The sequence below is a fragment of the Eriocheir sinensis genome, chromosome 15 (genome assembly GCF_024679095.1).
Source record: "Eriocheir sinensis breed Jianghai 21 chromosome 15, ASM2467909v1, whole genome shotgun sequence".
Taxonomy (NCBI): domain Eukaryota; kingdom Metazoa; phylum Arthropoda; class Malacostraca; order Decapoda; family Varunidae; genus Eriocheir; species Eriocheir sinensis.
This window is the reverse complement of record NC_066523.1, coordinates 7,425,599-7,447,667: the sequence shown is the minus strand read 5'-3', so window position 1 is coordinate 7,447,667 and position 22,069 is coordinate 7,425,599. Positions and strand designations below refer to the sequence as shown.

At 39.6% G+C, this 22,069-nt stretch overlaps 2 protein-coding genes across 14 annotated transcripts in view; one reads left to right on the top strand and one right to left on the bottom strand.

Moving 5' to 3' along the window:
- The first annotated feature begins 1,978 nt into the window (after positions 1-1,978).
- On the top strand, positions 1,979-11,596 carry LOC126998875 (transmembrane protein 39A-like). Of its 2 annotated transcripts, none has more exons than XM_050861067.1 (10): positions 1,979-2,050; positions 3,186-3,293; positions 3,628-3,829; positions 4,029-4,168; positions 6,746-6,844; positions 6,966-7,069; positions 7,311-7,474; positions 7,796-7,893; positions 8,905-9,112; positions 9,418-11,596. In XM_050861067.1, the coding sequence occupies exons 2-10, from the start codon at positions 3,217-3,219 to the stop codon at positions 9,649-9,651; spliced, it is 1,326 nt and encodes a 441-aa protein (XP_050717024.1). In that variant the 5' UTR covers positions 1,979-2,050; positions 3,186-3,216; the 3' UTR covers positions 9,652-11,596. The 2 variants fall into 2 exon arrangements, with proteins under 2 accessions (XP_050717024.1, XP_050717025.1); XM_050861068.1 differs by having other exon boundaries at positions 1,990-2,050; positions 3,195-3,293.
- A 6,599-nt stretch (positions 11,597-18,195) lies between these two features.
- Positions 18,196-22,069, bottom strand: part of LOC126998870 (uncharacterized) — a 62,066-nt gene continuing 58,192 nt past the window's right edge. For all 12 annotated transcript variants that reach the window (XM_050861061.1, XM_050861054.1, XM_050861055.1 and 9 more), the window contains 6 exons: positions 21,786-21,908; positions 21,330-21,420; positions 20,846-20,996; positions 20,185-20,359; positions 19,747-19,954; positions 18,196-19,334 (listed from right to left, as the gene is read on the bottom strand). In XM_050861061.1, coding sequence (XP_050717018.1) covers positions 19,183-19,334; positions 19,747-19,954; positions 20,185-20,359; positions 20,846-20,996; positions 21,330-21,420; positions 21,786-21,908 — 900 coding nt within the window. In that variant the 3' untranslated portion in view covers positions 18,196-19,182. The remainder of the gene's footprint in view (positions 19,335-19,746; positions 19,955-20,184; positions 20,360-20,845; positions 20,997-21,329; positions 21,421-21,785; positions 21,909-22,069) is intronic.

Genomic DNA, 22,069 nt, shown 5'->3' with positions numbered 1-22,069 from the left:
TAATAATAATAATAATAATAATAATAATAATAATAATAATAATAATGATAATAATAATAATAATAATAATAATAATAATAATAATAATAATAATAATAATAGTGACGATAATAATAATAATAATAATAATAATAATAACAATAACAATAACAATAACAATAATAATAATAATAATAATAATAATAATAATAATAATGATGATGATGAAGGTGGTAGTAGTAATAGTAGTAGTAATAGTAGTAGTAGTAGTAGTAGTAGTAGTAGTAGTAGTAGTAGTAGTAGTAGTAGTAGTAGTAGTAGTAGTCCCTGCTCTCCCTGCTCAGGTCGGCCATCCTGTCTCAGGGGCGGCAGACACTCTGGCCCAAAAGCCACCAACATCTCCAGTATGGAATATGAGGCCACAGTGGTGGAGAGTGACATTACTTTAGGGAAGGAAAGAGAGCCCTTGACGCAATAGATGATCAGGTGTTATGTATAGATTTAGTGCTAAGTAGTATTAGTGATACGGTTGGACGCCTCAGTCATTAGCGAACAGAGTTGGGGCTAATGACCTCCAAGCTATGGAGCCCTCCATGATTATGTGTCGGGAAAATAAACATGGGTGGAGGTAGTAGTAGAAGTAGTAGTAGTAGTAGTAGTAGTAGTAGTAGTAGTAGTAGTAGTAGTAGTAGTAGTAGTAGTCCATATATCATTATTATTTGTTTTATATATCTTTATTCGACTTCATAGAATATCTTATCACTTTCGTAGGCAATAATGCGTCAGTGACAAAAAGTTCAAAATCTACATCACTATAAGTATACCAATAATCTGCAAGTTCAGCAGTGTAACCATTCTTTGAGAGATTAGAGATCCTTAAATAGGGTATCTAGATCAAATTATTTTCTAAGAAGTGATTACAGCATCCGTGAGATGTGACAGTAAAGATTGAACTATTAGTTCATAACAACGGTGAGTCTCGCCAGGAAGTCTTACGGCGGATTGGCTGGCCCACAGTGTAATTCGACTCGCTCAGCACGAGTATATGGCGTTGTCGATACCTGTGCAGAAGGACAAAGATCCGGATCTTCAGGTTCCTTGTGCTCCCTGTTTAACTCTATGGCTGTGAGACATTGACACTAAATGGGGACTTGGAGAGGCGGATTGATGCCTTTGGTAATAAATGTCTACGCAGAATCATGGGATATCGCTGGAATGACTTTGTGTCAAACCGGCGATTACTCCGTGAGACTGATTCGACATATATTACCTGTATAGTCCGTCAACGCCAACTCCGGCTATACGGGCACGTGGCACGTTACCCAGAAGCTGATCCTGGTCATCGGGTTGTCTCTGTGAGAAACAATCCTGAGTGGAGGAGGCCAAGGGGACGCCCACGGAGTTCGTGCCTTGAGCAAGTCGATAGATCCTGCCGGGAGGTACTCAGGATGGGAATGGGGCCTGCATGGACACTCACCCGGCAGGACATTGATTGATTGATTGATTACCCAATCCACTCTATTTACGTGTGTGTGTGTGTGTGTGTGTGTGTGTGTGTGTGTGTGTGTGTGTGTGTGTGTGTGTGTACTTTTATAAGCATATTACAAGTATACAAGATAGTGGTAGGTTACCTTATCAGAGCTGTGATGTTATGCATACAAACTGATCGCGATTGACTATGGAATCCATGTAATGTTATGTTATGTATGCAATGCAAAGACAGAAAATAAAGCCCAAGTACCACGGGGTGACTTATTACGTCTTTGTAATGGCTCCATCTTGGGTCAGTTTTAGATGTTTCCCTCTTAAGTAAATTCCTCCCCTCTTATTTCACAGTTTCTTAGTCAGTGCCTTCTCATATCTATCTCTCCTGTTCATGATAAAAATAATAAAAAAAATAAGCAATGTATTCTTCTCCCTTGTTGTTTACCTGCAACAATAAACTATCAATCAATCAATCACGATGCGTCCCGTTCGAAACCCTCACCCGACAACCACCACCATCATCATCATCATCATCACCACAAGCTCGGGTAAACATTGTGTCGATTGCGCCCTTATCGCCCTCAAGGTAAACATTGCGGCCTTTTTCACTATTTACTGACTTATTAACGCCCCAGAGTCACTGATCAGAGCCTCAAACCTATTGGAAAGACGCCCGGCCCACTGTCACATATATATTAAGGCTGAACGAGAGGAGAGGAAGTGCGTGTACAGACAGGATGACGAAACTGATAACCAAGCTTTCTACATTTTTTATTAATTTTTCAACATTTTTCCTTTTAATGTCTTGGTATAGGTGTCTTATGGTGTTATGCATTTATTGACATTTATATTCTTATGATGTTAGGTACAGGTGGCTGTATAGTATTATGCATTTCCAGACATTTATCCTTCATCCTTGATATGTATTTTTGAACATTTATCTCCTAATGCCTTAATATTAGTGCCTTTATGCTGTCTGAAGCCAACAAAAAGGTCGACTTTCAATATGTCAAAAGTCTTCGCTTCAGTCTAACTCAAGCTAAACAAGCCTGTATTTCATTCGGTTTATTTCTACCTGGATGATGTACGATAAGCATTCTAGGTGCACAAAGCTTGGGTTGGCCTTCTTTTGCTTGTCTGGAAATATTGAGGTTATGGTAGCCTACTTTGCTGCCAGTGACAACAACAGCCCAGTGAGAAGCATATCACACATATTTATTGTAAGCATTTAACCCCTTCACTCCAGCAACGCCGACGTTGGCGTCTGACGGCATCACCATTAGTCCTCTTCTAAACCTCTTAATCCTCTTCTAAACCTCTCACGAAGAAATGGAAGAGGAATTTAGAGGAGGATTGAGAGATTTAGAAGAGGATCCAGATTAATCCTCTTCCATTTTCTCTTGACCCTTTCCATACTGTGGTGCCGACATCTGCATCACAGATAGAAAGGGTTAAATTTAACAAATCTAACCTAACCTGACCATCATGAAACTCAGCTAGGGTGAGGCGTAACATTCTAGTCTACGAAGCCAATGACAGACCAGTGCCAAGTGACTTTTAATCATGCAGATTGCACTCACCATATTTGTTCCTGTATATTATTTTTACTGTGGACTGCATAGCGCCAAATCATATCTAAAAATACAAATTTGATTGTTACATTATATAGTATTTATATTTTATACTAATATATGCTATCCCTATCATAATATCATGTACAGTATTGACAGGCTCCCAGCAAAACAGACAGCGATGGCTGGGGGAAGACGCAACACATCTCGAGCCCCACCACCAAAACCTGTGCCATTTATGGACCATGAGCTTAAAAGGTCAGCAGACTGTCTTTTCTGTACATTTTTATTTTACATTGCTATATTATTATCATATTTAAAATAAAAAAGGAAATTAATTTTATGCAGTGATTTGTGATTTTTTTCTCTGATTAAAATCATTGGATTTAATCATCTTAATCATGCCAACCCTGCTGGCATGTGAGATTGAATAACAGTGATCTCATGCATATCTATAGAAAGGTGAAAGAATTACTGAGAAAACCAAGAGTAGGAATGAACTGAACATGTGACAAAAACAACAAATGAAACTTTTACCACCATTCATATTGCAAATGCAGCACACTGATCACACATTGCCTTGATTTCACAGAATGGGCCACGCAGAGGACGGACCACCTCTGATGCCCATCACTCCTCCCAAGCACATGACCATCCCAGATATTCCTCGTATATCAGAGATTGGGTTCGAGACAATGATGCTGGTGTTCAGCCTTATGTCTCTAGCACTGCAGTACCTCAACATCTATCGCACAGTTTTTTGGCTTCCTCACTCTCACACAAAATATGCAATGGCTAGTAAAAAATTTCACACAGTAATTTATATAAAAAATAATAGATCTAAATTTTAAAACCTGTGTAATTTTGAGCCATGAAATTTCTGAGATACCTTTTTATGTATTTATTACTTGATTTCCCTTCATAATCTCATTTTTTTGTAAATTATATGTATATATTTTTTTAACTTTCTGAATTTTTTTCCCTCTCCTTTAGAATCTGTACCTGATTGACAGCAGTGTGGTATGGTTCATCGTGATAACACTTACACGGCGATGGGGATGGAGCATTCTCAAGCTGATCATCACCAGGTGTCTCCACCAGTCATTGTGGAAGTCTACTTTATCCGTTGCTCGGTAAGCACCCCTATCTTACATTAGTGTTGACTATATATCACCTTTAGTAGTTATGTTAAAGCCTTCATAAAAGGAATAAATAGAATACACAATCTAATAGACCGTATTGGCTCAGTTCACCTCTTTGCCGCTTCAGGCCCCTCATAATGTGTCTCCGTGGCAATGGCAATGCATCCATTTCGGCCCATTGCCAACTCAGACCAATCACGATTACCGACTCGGCCCACCTGGTGAACCAACTCGAACCATTTTTTAATACCAACTCAGACCATCAGCTCGATTCTTTTGAAATAAGTCATTCTCACATTCCTGAAAATTTCCTGTGGTATGACATTTCTGTTGGTGGCCAACGGCATCTAATATTTGCTACAGAAGAACAACTATCCCTGTTAAGCAAGGCAAACCATTGGTACGCAGATGCAACTTTTAAAATATTCTGCCGCCCCATTACTCAACTTTGTAGTATTCATACATTCGTACAAAGTGACAAGAACTTAAAACAAGTGCCACTTCTTTTTGCATTAATGTCTGGGAAAAGATGTAGAGATTACAAAAAGGTGTTTGCAAATACTAAAGATCTTTTAGGTGGGGAATTGAAAATAAAGCAAATTACTATTGATTTTGAGGCAAGCATTTGGAATGCGATTCCCGATATCCTGCCAGATGTTATAATTCGAGAATGCAGCTTTCATTGGGGGCAGGCAGTGGCGGAAAATTCAAGAAATAGGCCTACAAGTACCTTACACAAATGATGTTGGAACGCATATATATCTCAGAAAAGTCTTGGCATTGCCTTATGTCCCTGCAGAGCATATTGAAGAACTCCTCATAAGATTTTACAGGAAAGCAAACGACTCGCACGCCCTCATAAGTCTTCTAGACTATATAAAAACACCTGGATCCATTCTGACATTTGGCCTCCCAGAGCATGGTGCATATTTGGTAGAAGCATCCATACAAATAAGGATTTGGAAGGTTGGCATAATAGGCTAAATAGGAAGGTGTGCAAAGGACAACTCAGCTTTTACTTGCTCATAAAATTACTCAGTGACGAGGCCAAACTAGTAACTTTGCAAGTGCATGAGTCTCCTCTCAGACGGGAAGGTATGGCGTATGTGTTATACATATCTCTTGTATTGACTAGGGGTTGGACAGGCATGATACGTCCTTCTCCTATGTTGAAATTTTCAACAATAAACTATTCTATTCTCTTCTATTATATTTTTATTACTTTTGGTTTTAGCAACTGACTGCAGCTTACTGTACCATGTAAATAGGCATTGTGCACTTAAAGAGAATAGATTAAATTTCATTAAATATTGTAATTTCTAGCAGGTGTTTCATTGTGTTGAATACGCAATAGGCTGAGTTGGTATGCCATGGTCCGACTTGGTCATGGGCCGAGTTGACCGGCATTCACCTACGTTACCACTACTCTCCTGTTTCATTGCTACCTACTGCAGCACTGTGTGTGAAAGCCACTTATATTAAGACCAGAAGTCAGAATGACCACGTGCTCAAAAATTCATCTAACATCATGTTAAATTATAATTGAATTATATTAAATTAAATTAGAGATGGTAGAAAGCAAAATACAGCCCTGAGCCCAAATATTCAGGAGATGAAATATCTCATGTTGCCGTCTGCCATTCAAAAGGTAAGTATGGGCCCATGTACACTCCCCAGTCAGTTGTTATATTTACCATAAATCAACACAAACCTGAAAACCTACAAGCAACAGTAATTACGTATATATTTTTCATGACCATATTTTGTTTGGGCATTTGACCCAAAACAATACCTTGTATTCTGGAATCTTGAAACAGAAAAAGAACCCAGTTCACTAGGGCCAGTACCTCCTAGACTGTTCAACGAGTAGCTATGTGTGGTGTTGTATGTGCTTAGCCAATATGGTCTATCGTCCCGCCCAGAGTTGTTGCACCATGGATTAACCTAACATAATTTCTTTATGGTTGCTGCTTAAGCTGATGCATCAAAAAAATATTTCATGATATCAAGTGATAAATAACATTGCTTCAATAAAGTTTCATGCCATAAGTAAATGTTAGCTCTATATTGTTATTATTACTTATTCTGAAAAATATAGAATGAGAATGGATAAATACAGAATGGTGAAATATAAGGGAAAGCAGGTTGCATTAGCTTTTATTTCATTTTGTGCACATTCCAATAATAATTTAAACCATGATTTCAATAAAGATAAGGAAGTATCCTTGTCCATGCTCATTGACCTCATATTTAAGGTTAAAATGCACAAACCCTTGATAATAACACACCTTCTCAGAGAGCTTAAGTCCTTGACCTTAAAGTCACTTAAAGCTGGCTTCTGTCTCCCTCAGTCACACTCTTTCTGACATCATTCGCAAAGAGTAGCTCATTATTACATAGCAAATTTGAATTTTGAAAAAAAAAAAGAAGAAGAAAAAGACTTGGGTAGAATCAAGAACGTGGCTCTTGTTCGGGGTCTCATGATGAATTGATAATCTTAAATTGATTCTCACTGAATTGATGTTCTACTGTAATATTTCAGTTTTACAGAAACTTCTTTTTTTCCAGAATATTATTTGTGTGCACCATAGCAGCCCTCTTAGGGTTCTGTCTGTATACAATCAGTGATGCACTCACCTACATAAAAATCCTGGCTTTGGGATATCCGTAAGTTGATAATAATTGTGCAGAAATTTGTCCACCTCAGAATTCATGTGAATTTATCCAATGGTATACATGACTCCATATTGTAAAATTATCTCTGAATTAATTTAGACTTTACTTTCAGACTTGTATTTTATGTGTTTATATTTGATATGGAAATCACCTCCTTCCTTGAAGTGATACCAGTCCCTTTACACTACAAAGAAGAAGGCTCAAAATCCAGACAAGGTACATTGTGAGGTTTCAATAGTTTTTAGAAATAATTACACTGGTTTATATCCTGAGTAAAATTATTTATGACGTCATAATAAAGATTGATTCTTTTTTAATTTTTTTAAACAAAACTGATTACAGTCCGCATGTAAAAACACAAAATTTTGCTTCTTTATAAAATTTAGTAGTGATTAAACACATAGAAATTGAATTTGGCCAATTGATGGCAATCAACAGCATTTGCTTGTGTTCCCAGCTGTACCAAGAGTCATACAGCATGCGTGCCAGAACAGTGCTGAGGCAGTGCGAGGGGAAGTAGAGTTCCTCACTAATGACTGCAACAAGCGCATGGCCCAAGTCATGTATCAGACCATCGTCATCGTGTACTACACAACACTGATTCCTTGCTTTTTTGTCCCAGTAAGTCAGGCAGACTCCTCATGTCACTGTTGCAGGGGTTACAGTATTTCAAAGAGAAACAAAGTGAAACTCTTGGCTGTTGTACTCATTACTTTTAAGCAATAACTTTATATTATAAAAGAAAATTTATTTACTTTTCCTAAGTAGCCAGTTTATATTCTGTAAAATATATTACTAATTGTTGAGCCATTCATTCCACTTTAGCTACTGCTTCAACCAATACTATTATATTTTGTGTACATTTTATCAGCGTATTACATGTCTTTATATTTTTTTGCCTAAGCCCTGATGTCAGGCACTAAAACAACCACATTATTTCAGAGTTCACTTTACTATGATGTGCCGTGGGTCTCCTGTCACATACTGTTTGTCACCACCACCTGCTTCATGTGGCACTTACTGTATTGCTATCCCCCCAGGTCGGTGGCAACTTGTTTCCTATATTGTCGTTTCTATGTTGTATTCTAATATGAACTATTTTCCATCAGGGCTGCATATGAAGACTGCACTTTTCTTGCGACTCACCCTGGCGGGAATTTCAATCAGTTGCATAGAGATATTTTACTTCTAGTGCTCATAGCAATGTTACTTTCCACCACAGAAAGCTCAGTTAGGTGTCATTTTAAAGCTTAGTATTTTTTTTCCCAAAAGCCAAATATGAAAAAAAATCTACAAAGAATACCACAAATTCTTGTTTTCCACTCATTGAGCTTGCCCTTACCCTTCAGAGATGTTGCCTGGGTGAACTTTGGCACTTTTAATGCATTAACAATGCATTCAAGGATATCCTAACAAATTTCCAATAAATAATAAGCAATATGAGTGGAGATATAAACACTTCCTTGGAAAGGGCACACAGGCGTGACTCCTCGTGATGGAAACAAACACAACACTAAAGTCTTTGTTGTCCCACAGCAAGCTCCACCCCCTTATGGGCAAGGTACAACATCAAGCTAAGGATTCAGTCCATCATTCAACATTTGATGACTTAGAGATATATTTTATTTTTAATATTAAAGAAAACTTTTTTGGATGACAAAATTTATCAAATTTCGTCAATCTGACATCTGCACCAAAAAATCCCGTGACGACGATAGTTGTCACCAGAACAGGAAAGGGTTAAAGAGGCATTCATCTACCTTTACCAGTTTGTGCTCCTTAAGGATCATTCAGAATTTTCATTTGTTCCTACTCATGTACTCCATACTCATATACTTCTGCTCCTACATTATCCCTTGCTGGCCCTTTCAAATGTTTCAGCACTGTTCTCAACATTGGACCATCCTCAGCTAACCTTAATCATCTTAAGAACTCATCTGTAAGCAAACAAAATCATTACTAAATATCCTACTTCACACTCATACACTTATTGTAGAACTTGTACTTTAATGATCCTTTATTCATGAATGTTTTACAACTGCACATTGCAGGTACTGTGACATCCTTCACCGCGCATCTCTCCACCTTGGGGGATGGGCCAGGCTTGAGGGACGGTCAGCACATGCCCCATACAACCCCTGGTCCAACTCAGTGTTATGGCCCCAAGGAGCACTAGTGAAGCACAACAGAGAGCTATATCGAGCTGAGGGGATCACCAATGCTGCAGAGCCAGGCAACACAACACATGCCAGACTACATGTATGTATAATCTTTTCCCATCCTTTGCCTCGATTAAAAGAAGTAAGCAGAGCTTTACATTATGGATCACATTAATATAATATATGTTTATATTCTCCATTCCAACATACATTTTATTCATCAGAATATAAGAAACACAGTATGGTAAAACATTAGCTATGTAACCCCTTGCCATTGGAATAGGTGAAGAAAAATAAGTTTACAGTTTTCTAAATTTCCTTCATTTTCTCACCATACTTCCAAAATAAGAATATTTGACTGGATATTCATGTACTTAATTAATTGTTTGTTTTGCTTCTTTACAGGCAATATTTTGTGACCCTTCTCGCCCCGTCTTGGTGTTGGTGTGGATATGTGTGTGTTGTGTGCTCCTCCATCTAGTGTTGCTTGCATCCCTGCATCAGTGGCACCAACTCTTAGCGACTGCTCTTGTTCTCTCAGCCTCATATGCGGCATTATATTATCTTTTGAGAGACTACTTGGTTCTTAGAAAAGTATACCAACAAGAACAGCAACTTCAGGAAAGAGTTGTCAATTAGAAATAGTCATCTGTACATATATCACCCACAGCAACTTCAGGAGAGTTATCAGTCAGAAATAGTTTACTGTACCAACCTAATTTTAAGGACATAAGGCTTGTAATTATGCATTGCATTGATTATAACATGAATCTCAAAATTTCTGTAAGGTATAAAATCCCTCATAGCAAAATAGGAAAAAATGTATTAGATATACATTCATTGAGTGAGTTGGTTATCTTTATTTACGTAAGTCTTTGCTCCATAAAACATGCTCAATGCGAGGTATTTGTATTTATCGTTAATTCTGAAAAACACTTAAGTGAAGTAAGCCAAAGATGTGATTTCTGAGTCATTTTCCTAGCAAAGTTCAAACCCCAGTGTACAGGTCAAGGAATCTTTACCTATAACCTTGTCTTCTCCATCCCCCTCTAAAAATACTCTGTCTAAAATGCTGTCATCTTCTGGTCCCTTAAACACTGATTGAAAAAAACTGAGACAAAGTCTGGCCAGCACAGTAAAGCACCCAGTTCAGATAACAAACCACAATTCCAAAAGTGGTTTATATTGACTCTGGTGCTGATTGATGATGCACAAGTCAGTTTCCCATTGTGTATAGGTGAATTGTTACATGCAACCGGTGAGTTCCTTCTCAAAGTAAGCAGTACTGTTAACCCCTTCACTCCGGCGACGCCGACGGCGTCACCGTATGGAAAGGGTTAGTCCTCTTCTAAACTTCTTAATCTTCTTCCATTTTCTCTGAAGCCTCTTCTAAACCTCTTAAGAGGAAATGGAAGAGGATTTAAAGGAATTCAGAGGAGAATTGAGAGGTTTAGAAGAGAATTAATCCTCTTCCATTTACTTTAGACCCTTTCAATACTGTGACACCGATGTCTGCATCACGGATGGGAAGGGTTAAATAGTATAAAAACATCAGGGATCCATTAGATGGGAAATAACTTTTTGAGTATATGATACATATGCACTGTTTACATGACAAACCATGGTTGTAAATTTATATGTATTTGGAAGGATAACTAGTGGACATGCTAAAAGTGGATAGTGGATAGAGGATTGGTTCTTAAACCAATTTACATACATAGGTCTCTACAGGATTTCATCAAATGCTGGTCTAAATTCTGCTTAAAAGGGAACTTTGACTTGTACTATGTCAGGTAGGTATTTGATTATTTATAATGCTACTACTCATGAATAGATTATACAAGTTATACAAATTAGTTGAGGATCACACAATTTGTTTCTTACCTTAGTCAAACAAAAGGCAAACTTTGTTAGTCATCTATAATAGTATGTTTAGTACCGGTAACTGTTTTGTCTTGTATGTGTTGTAAAAAGTTATTTATTTTATCATTTATGGTTAAAAAGCTGGTGTGTATGAAAATTCACTTGTGTGGATGCAGTGTTTTGTTTTGCTGTGGTTGTAATTCTTGCCATAAGGTATATGTTTGTGTATGTTCGTCTCTGCCATGCATGCTCTTATGCACAGATATTGTACCTAGATAAATCATTACCATAACAACTAGTCATTACACTTTTGGTTCTGTGTTTTCAGCACAATGTGCTTAAATATGAACTTTTATATTTAAGCCTCAAAAGTACTTAAACTTAAGTTTGTTTTAGAGCACATTCTGCCCACCACATGTAAGTAATAGAAGTCTAGGTATGGTGAATACAATACTTTACATTTAAAATTTTGTTAAGCATTTCCAGTAAACTTATATGTATGTTACCTTCAAGAGCTAAGAAAATTTGCCTCTAAAGTTTAACATAATAGCCATTGTCATACGTTGAAAATTTTACGATCTGCCTTTTCTCTATTACTGAATTGCTGACAAAGGCTTAAAAGAACAGTCAGCTGTACAACTCAGATGTATTTTTTGTAATATCATGTTACTGACTCGGTGGAAATAGTATAAAATCTACAATGAAAAAATTATTTTACTGAATTCTATAAAACTGACTGGATATTCATATGCTGGCAAAAATCCCCCAGCATTTTTTTATTATGCTTTATGTTTACTGCCCCTCCATGGAAGAGTGTACAAAGATGAGGGGTATAGTATTGTACACCTATCCATTAGGGGAGACAGAGATTAAGGCTAAATGTTTGCACAGTGTCTCATGTAAGGTGACTATGCTGAACCAATAACTGATGGCTTAAATCATTGTCATCATTCATTTAGCTATCAACCAAGATCACAACTACAAAACTTTCATCTATGCCTAGTCTGTCAGAGGACATGACAAAGTCCAAAGCATAATGAGAACAGTCTATATTGTCTCTTACTTTGCCCAGGATCCATAGTCCATACCTGGCACCTGTGGGTTGGGAGTCATATTATATACAAACCACTACACCAACAATAAGCAGAACAGTAATTCCAAAAATAATAGTATGGTTGGATGTAGGCTTCTGCTAAGCATCCATAGAAATTTCCAAATAACATAATCACTGGTTATGTCTAGAAAGTTATTGATAAAGATTCAATGGTCGGGTTTTTCATAGTTCCTCAGTTTCTTATTGTAATATTTAATTGCATCAACTTAAAAAATAATAATGAGTATTGTCTTTTCCGTAATCTGGTTCATATAAGACATTTAGTGTAAAACTCATTTTTCAGTTTTGAGCAAATCATCTTTTAAAGCAACCTCCATCCTGCACACCCAACGCCAACCGAGTTTGACAGAAAAATCATGAAACTCTTGGCCTACAAATCACCTGCTTTGAGGTCATTTTTCCTTAACTTTAAGCCACCAGATGCCCATAAAAACTGAATACTGACGTAATTGGTTTTGTCACTCCTTTTACATCAAACGCCTCATGTGGAAAGTTCAAACTCTGAAAATGATCTGAATTCTTGTAGTATAACTAGAAGCTTGCAAGTCAGTGGAATCATTAGTTATATACCCCAACTTCACCAAGCCCTGCCCCTTTCTGTCCTACCTCGCTCTTCCTCACCCAGCCCAGACCAGCCCTGCCCTGCCCTAGCCTGCCCTGTTCTGTTACAACTCGCTCAGAAAAATATCGTCATGTCATAATTACCTAGCATGTCAAAAAGTATAATAGTGCTACACATGTAATATTTAATCCTAACATAACCACATCTAAAGGAGAAAACTTGGATAACATTTATATACCCACATAAATATATTAAACAGATAATTCTAAGCAGAAAGATGCAAAAATATATAGTGTAGCAACACATGTGCTGGATATAAAATTAGAAAATGCATAAAACAGTGGGTACTATTGTAGCATTTTAAAGATATTTTATTTTATCATTATCTAAGAGTAAAGAGAGATATCAGCTAGTACTCTCCTAAAGAAAATGGCTCAAGAAGGCAATGCTAAGCTCTTCTGAACTGTAGGAACTGTTTTCCTTTTTGTCTTCCCACATCTTTACCATGATTGCACAACAAGTGTTTAGATCTTTCTCGTGTGAATAATGCAAACCTATAATATTTCCTCTGTGAGAAAATGCAGTAAATGCTGATGATTCAGTTCAATAATATGAACTGTGTAGAGTTGCCAAGAAATTTAAACTACCAATGTGGCAGGGAGATCAAAAGAGCATAGAACAAGTGTGAAATAAATAAAAAATAAAGATATTCCTCATGAATATAATCTGTCCACTTCAGTAAGCAAGGCAGGCACCATTATCTGACACTTCCTGGCACGTGGGGAGATGAGCTGCCAGGATTTTCGGAGTGAGCCCAGTCCCTAAAGCAAAGCAGTGCAAGATAACATATGGCTTTTACGCATGGCTTTCCAGGAGGTTTGAAGGTTAATAGAAAACATATATAACTAATGTAGCTTAAGTCCAATAGGCTCTTATAAGTTACCCCCCTCGAACCCCAGAACCTCGACCTCCCACACACATTTTATGACTATTTTCATCCTTGTTTTGATCTTTACATTCTTCCCTGTGGGTTTCCGGAAGGTTTGAAGATTATTAGAATGCAAATGTAGAATCAGAAGACCATGGTTGCTTCAGTAGGAGACGAGATACCGGGCCGATAATAAATCCTATCTTAGAACTGGTAAGTAGGAGGCGAGGGAGCGTTAACAAAACCAATTTTAACTTAGACAATTCTTACCTGTCTTATCGTGTAGACTGTAGACTAATATTAGTTTGTGATCCAACGCCACTGACGGAACACTCGCCCGATACAACCCCGTCTCACCTATTCAAAGTTCTTCGTGGAATAGGTACTGTAAGGGGTCACGGTCACCACGTGACGAAGACTCCCAGCAACATGGCGAGTTGGCGACCACGGAGCTAAAACAGCCTAAATATTTGTGTTTAGCTCATAACATTGATTTATTGTCCTCTTTACAGTGATGATCCAAGGAGTCTGAGGGTGGCCACGTAATGATCCAAGGAGTCTGTAGTCAAGCTCTATTCCAACAACCATACAAAGAAAACTGGACCGCTATTTGAAGACCACATTGACAAAGAAATTAAACGGGTTCTGTATGAGTTCTGAAAAAAAGGGAAAAACAGCGGACTACAACCACCCATGAGGATACGGGGCTCTGGAGGCCGTGGTCCCACAGCCTAAGTAGCCCCATAAAACACTCCAGAATAAGAAGAAGCAAAGGGGAGGCCGTTGCAAGGCCGTCTCCCCGACCTCCAACTGAACCGGCTTTTTGTTTATCGTTGTTTCGTATGAATTGAGCTTTTGATTATTTTTTTATGCTTTATGAAACAAATATACGTTTGCAAAATAAGAAAACAATCAAGCTGTATTGTATCAACTTTGTGTTTATTGTTCGTATCCCCGCCAGTCTGTTTACGTGTGTTGTGAGGTGCCGCCCTCGTTCACTAGCCCGTATTTTTAAACATATCTGCCCCTCAGTTCGCCTGTTTGTAAAGCCTCTTGTAGAAGTTTCTTGGCTGTTCTGTGACCCTAATGATAGTTTAACACCATTTATGCACACCGAACAGGAAAACACCCGTGAAAATGTATACGGTTAATCTTTTCTGTGGCCATGGATAATAGTCGTAATGGGAGCCCGATACGTTTAAAAATATGGCTCATTGTGGCGAGTTTTCCTTCTGCCACGCGGCGTAGCTAGCTGAGACTGCATGCTGGACTGTATTGCATCTAAGTTTGAGTTTAACATTATCGTGACAGACGTAAATTTGCCGCTTGGGAGGGTATGACGTGTGAACAAGCATAGTACTGCCGCCTGTGAAGAGTCACGGCTCATTTATACACGCCTCGTGAGTTCAAATCTTGGATCATTACGTGACCAACCTCAGACTCCTTGGATCATTACGTGGCCAACCTCGGATTCCATTCTTAAGGGGTGAGGAAGAGACGGCCTGTCAGCTCTTCTGCCGGGGCGTGGACAGCAGGTTCCCTGTCCCTGACCCCTCACAGGTAAGTCTGCATCACTGACCGTTACTTGTACACAAGGACGAGGTGGCCTTGAGAACACTTGACAACCACGGGGGGAGTAGATTAGTGACGATAAGTTTACCGTCTCCAAGTCAAGGAGGGTTGATCCCCTTTTCCTCCCCCGATAGGTTACAACTTACAAGTATATATTCACTTATCTGTTATAGTGATTCAAAGGGGGCTCGAGGGGGGTGAAGCCCCCCGTAGAGAATATCATGTCTTAGGGTCATGAGAAGACAGGTCAAAATATATTTATAGCCTCCTTGCTTGGGGAGATGGGGGGCACCGTCATTTAAAATTAAATACTAAATGAATAACTCAGAGTAAATCTGTTCGTCACTCAACCCAAGGCGGCGCGCCATGACTGCCTCTGACGATGACTTTACAATTTACATAGCAGTGAACAACAGTAGGCTTTAAGCAAGCATTAAAATGATCGCCGTTCAATCTCATGTCCCGTACAAATTTTTTCTTTGATGCATAACATAGACCATAGTACATACTATTATATATCTGTTTTTTTAACTTCATTGTAACTTCTCTGTTATCTCTCTCTCTCTCTCTCTCTCTCTCTCTCTCTCTCTCTCTCTCTCTCTCTCTCTCTCTCTCTCTCTCTCTCTCTCTCTCTCTTCAATGTAGCCAAGATCAATATTGTACGATTATAATAATAATAATAATAATAATTCATTATTATTATTATTATTATTATTATTATTATTATTATTATTATTATTATTATTATTATAATTATCTCCTCATTGAATTTTCCACGTGGTTTCTTCGCTGAGCCTGAGACGCTAGGGCTTAAGCTTTCCCACGGAAGCCACTATTAACAGTTGCAGTTGATGTGTTCTGTCTTAATATGTTGGACAGTTTGAATAATGTTTCACTCTTCCTGTCATGACTTTCCTATATTAGTAATCTTTCGTTTTCGCTCAAACGCTGGAGAATATTCCTCCCCTTCCTCCCCTCCCCCTTCACTCCCCCATATCCCTGCAGCTGCACCACTCTTCCTTCCTTCCTTCTTTCCTTCCCACCCCCAACTTCCTCCTCTCTCACATGACGCTGATCTCCTCCTCCCCCTTCCCTGCCCCCTCCCTCTTCCCTCGGAAAGTTGCTTTCCCTTCCCTCCCCCTCCTCTCCTTCCCGTCCTCTACTCCCCTGTCCCCCCTCCCTCCTCCCTTACCTCCCTCCCTCCCTCCCCCAGTCCTTTTTTTGTGTGTGTGTATCTGACAGTTTATTAGTTAGTCAATGGATAGCCAGGATAGTCACTGAATTTTTATATTTTTTTATATTGACTATTGATTACTGCTACCGCAGTACCGCACACCGCGTACCGCACTGGGAAAGGAAAACAATGGGACCGCGCTACTGCAACCGCACTACTCCGGAAAAAAGTACCGCACTACCGTAAACGCACTATTGATTTTTCAGTACCGCGCCCACCTCTGGAAAAATCCCAGGTGGTAGCTATGGATTTGAACCCGCGTCGTCTAGAACGTGGTGCATGCAGGGCCCGCACGCTAACCATTCAGCCACCGCCTCTCCATGCTTTCTGTTGTATGGGTTACTAGCCTACCTTATCATAATCCTTGTGATAATAGGCTACTAACTTTGCGGCGATAGATTAATAGTGATAACAGGTCACGAATTTCGTGGTAATAGATTACTGAGTCAGTGGTAATAGATTATAATAAAGCATCAAAAAGATACTGATTTTGTAGTGATTTACTCAGTGGTGATAGGCTACTCAGATCTTCACAAAATTGTGATGTTACATAATACGTACTATCAAGTGATACTCAAATTTACGCAGATACCTTAACAAAAGTATGTTCCTTACAATGTAGGTCATATTAACACATTTGAGCTTGTGAAAATAATGCAAAAACAAAACGTCAGCAGCGGCAGCAGTCACATTCCCATGAGCCAAGTAACTCCATTTACTAGCCTATTATAGTGTAGTTACTTGGGGTCCACCTCACAGTGAGAGTAAAACAGCGTTAATAACTGTTCATGAATCACAATTCAAAATCCCTAGAAATCATTCATAACTCCTTATTTAATTAGATAAAATAAGTTTACTACGGTGCTGCCACCCAGTAATTTCTCTTGAAATGATGTGTTTCACTCAAAACCAAGTTCTGTGGGTGTATTTCATGTATTTGTGAGCTAGGAGATAGGCGTTCTCCTCCACTGACTCGCCACAAACCGCCTTTGCCTCGATGGCATTTCCGACCCTACTCTTCCTCAAAGGCACTTACGAGGCATGTTTTCAAAGATGGCGCCGTCAAGCCGAGCTTTTGTGTATGCACCTCTCGGTGAACGGCGGTGTGGTAAGGCGCCGTTGCCACGAAAGGTGCCTTTGAATATTTTGAGTATGCGGCCCTTGTTTTATCAGTGCAAGGAAGCAGTTAAAAGTGGCGCCACCTAGATAGCCGATAAAGTTGATACGAACACTTACCACGATAACTTTTTCTTTGTTTGTTAAAGTTTAGAATATATTATCATAGGAGCTGTATGACCACATTTCCCTACCCTCCTCTCATCGTCGTTTTTTAAATAATTTTCTTCTAATATATTATGATCATCCCAGTGTAGTCTACCATGAAAAATAAGTTAATGATTAAATACGGATACGTAGATTCACTTAACAGGGGGGCCCATTATGATTCATGAATGTTGTATATTTTTATGTTTGATTTTAGAAGTACAGTATTATTATTATTATTATTATTTTTTTTTTTTCATGAGCCCTGGTGGTCGGCCCCACCCCGTAATGGCACAGGTACGTGTATTCATAGTGGCGCCATTTTGCATGAAAACTTCACTTTTAAGAATATCCAAATAAATGCTTCTCACAAAATCTTAAGTGTTGTCTGATGCATCTCGCAACCCTCCTCGTACGTTTAACCATGAGCCGCCAATGTAGTACCTACCTGTACGTGAATCGATGTGGAGAACCCGTCACCACATATCTACCTTGTCTTGATCCCTCGTGATCCGTCGTGATTATGTGTGATCCATTCGACCCAGTCCAGTCACCTCATAACTCCCATCATTGGCCTCGAAGGTTGATGACTCGTCTTATATTGCTTGATCATACAGTTGGAGGATAGGGTAGTGAAAAGCAGAGGAGACGCCTTTGATATTTACTGGTATACAATCACAGGCCATATTTAATATTTAATCACAGAATGTTTCTTAATGCCATGTAAAGCCCTTTTCAGTAACCTTAGAGTATGTGGAATAAATAGTACTTAAGAACAGATAAGGAATATATATATAATTCAGATATGGAACGTCATGCAGGAATGGTTGAGGCATAGGAAAATAGGGTTCCGAAAGGAGTTCTATTTTCCTCGGCCTACTGACTTAAAAACTTAATCAGGTGTCCAAATATCGTGAAGGACGTGTAATAATAATAATAATAATGATGAATGGGAATATACATACATATATACACATAATACATAAAAATACAATACAATGTTCGACTTTATAATATTGATAATGATTTCCGTAGCTTAGTATTAACGGGAATTTGAATGTCAATATAATTTGTTTCATCTGAGAGCACACAAGACAGAGAGAAATATAAACAGGTACCATGGATAGAATAAGAAAAAAAAGTTCACGAGAAGTTCAAATGATACGGACGGTTTTTGCTGGCTGGTAAAACTGATCATCACTAGCATGCCAATTAATCAGAATCACATGAACATTGTCTTATATCGCTTCAAGTAGGTACAGACAGAAAGAAATGAATGAGGAATGGAATCGAAAAGCATCAATACCATTAGTTCATGAACGCTACTCGGAGAATGACTGACGAATGATGCACTAGTTGAGATGCGCGTGTAGGGTGCGCTTGGGACTTGGCAAGGTCCATATTCTTAAACGTAGGCTCCCATCACGACTATTTCCCGAGGTCACAAAGAAGATTAACCTGGTCTTCATGGGTGAGTTTCCCGTTCAAGATACTGAAGTCGGGTAAAACTATCTCTAGCACCACAAAACAGTCCATGAAAACCCAAGCAACTTAGATGAGAGGCTTTTGAAACAGGCAAACTGAGGTACCGATACGTTTAAAAATATGGGCCTTGTCATCAGTGTGTTGTCCGTCTACTTCGCCCGCGGCACCTTCTTGGCGAAGCTGCCCACGAAGTTCCCGGCGGGGCTGTAGTTGGCCACCACGTAGATCTTGCCGGACTTGGCTTTGCTGTAGGCCACGCCCATCTCCTTGGTGTCAGCCCACACCACCTGTGTGAAATGACCTGCACACACACACACACACACACACACACACACACGGGATTAGTACTTTTGTTTCACTTTTCTTCGAACAAATATTATTAAATGCCTTATATATGAAAGAAAACTACAGTACTTCTTCAGAATATAATGTTGATCTCTTCCTTATGCTACGGGAAAAGTAATGGAAGAAATTTATACTTCCAAACAACCAAGAAACTCACGAACGAATGCCACAAATTCAATGACCAGTGGCATTCTTCTGTTCTCAATGTAAGACTAGCATTTTGTGAGCAATTTTTTTTTTCATGTTTTGTGTTCAGTCTATAGTCTGTCTCCTTTGCCATATAAAAACAATAATACCATCAATTTACCTATCACGACTAACGACTAAACTGCCGAGAAAGAAGACAATGGCGCCAGGCAGACACTTACCAGCTCTGAGGTCTGAGGGTTCCTTGCCGAACGTAAAGTCCTTCATCTCCTCATACCACGACTTGACCGCCACGTCGCCCTTCACCTTGAATTTGGGGTCGGACGAGTAGGCGCAGTACAGGTTCTCGCCGTACTCGTTGTTCTGGCGGTGCTGCATCATGTCTCTCTTGGCAAGGTTCTTCGCCCACTCCTCAGCCACTTTGTTCAGCTGAGAGGAAAGGAAAGTGGTGTTAAAAGTGAGGGGGAGAGAGGAAGAGGTGTGAACTAGGAGGCAAGAGGTTAGGAGAGGTGGAAGGTGCACGTGTTTCATAGCCATGGCCTGCGCCTTCTCCATAGCCAATTTGTCCAGCTGGAGCGATGTTATTGTGAACAGAGATATATACTCATGGGTGTGAGGGTCGACCACCTCGTTGATAGTCAAGGGCTGTGGATGCTCACTTTCTTGCTCATCTTGAGGGGCTGGACTCCGTGCTTGGCGCGGAAAGTGTTGTGGGCCTTAAGGCAGTCCTCGGCAAAGTCTTCCTCGTCAGAGGAGGACTCACTAGAGGAAGAAGACTTGCGAGCCCTGTTGAAGATTGATGTTTTCCCCGAGGTTGCCGACTTTGGGAACCCACTGGCGAGAGAAAGTCGTGGCTTAGAATGCGTTGTACTCACGATATGAAAAGAACCGCTAATAAAGTAATCACGTAAAGAATAATGAAAAATTGCATAGCAAAATATTTTTAAATTTTCATCTGTTGTCGATGCTTTAGTTCAACGTTACCAAACAAAAAAGTGTCTGACATTCTGACCTTTAAGCAGAAATATTGGTCACAATATATATATATATATATATATATATATATATATATATATATATATATATATATATATATATATATATATATATATAGAGATATATATTTTACATTTACTGCCTTACTTCTTCTTGGTTTCCTCCACTTTTGTCTACAATACAGAAATGAGTCTGCCACCAACTAGAAATGAGAATGACCTCCCGCGACGGCCTCTCCTCCGTCAGTGGAGATTGCCCAGATAAAAGACCTGCTTGTTTCAGCATTAAGGAAATAGCAACACAACCTTTGTTTAGGTTTCTTACCCGACAGGAGGGACCTGGTCGGCAAACTGGCCCATCCAGTTGCCCTGAGGGTCAAAGTTAGCCACCACGAAGACCTTGGTGCCCGCGGCGCTCCTGGCCTTGGCGACCCCCATCTGCTTGGTGTCCTTCCACACCAACTGCGAGAAGTGACCTGATCGCAGAGGGACACAGTGAGGTCCATTAATAAACGTAGAACAAATTAATGTATGAGATACAACAATTCTGACCAATAATTTGTATATCATTAAATAAAAATCTGAAATATCTTCAGTAGGAATCTGTATTCAGCAAAGTGCCAGAAAATGAATGGTAACTAAATAATCCTTCAGTCACTTTGGAAGCCACGTGTCGCTCAGCCGCAGTGTCCGCCTTCCTAGCCCCTTAATAAATGTTTTACTCCTCCATCGGAACAGCTGCAAACACCTTTCTCTGGCGCAGGGAAATAAGACTAAGCTTCGGGGGTGACACACGGAGGCACACTCACCGCTCTTGAGCGTCGTCCCCTTGGGCTCCTGGCCGAATTTGTGGTCCTTGATCTCGGAGTACCACTTGTCTACCACCTCCTTGGGGTCCACCTGCAGAAGGGGGGAAGGAAGGGAGAAGAAACGCTGTTAATCTGCCGCAAATGTGAGTTTTAAATTTATCTGCTACACTTATAGCAATTCCAGTCATTTAGCGTTTTTATTTGCGGAATTATATAGAAGTGAAACATACATATAGTTATCCATACACCACTTACAGGATGAGTGGTTAGCAGGTATATTTTAATTCGTTTAACTAGTTCTTACGTTACCATGGATCTTTGTTTTTACGGCCACTCAACAGGTTTGCCCCAGGGGAATAAATTGAATATAAGGGGAATGAAGGAGAAAAATAATACCCGCCCCATCCTAGAAAACACCAGTATGTCAGTTCAACGCATCAGTCTGTTGGCACTCACGTTGAAGTTGGTGGAGTTAGAGCTGAGGCAGAAGACGTTCTCACCGTACTTGGGGTCAGGGTTGTGGGACATCCTCTCGTCGGCCGCCAGCTTCTTGGCCCATATCTTAGCGTACTTGTTCAGCTACTCGGTGCAATGAGTTGATGAAGGAGGAGAAGAGGAGGAGGAGGACGAGGACGAGAACGAGGTGAGGAGTAGTAGGAGAAGGAAGAGGATGGAGAACCAGGATGCGGAGAGCGTAGCGTTCATAGGAGTAGACCAGCCAGGGTGGCCAAGAGTTTGTC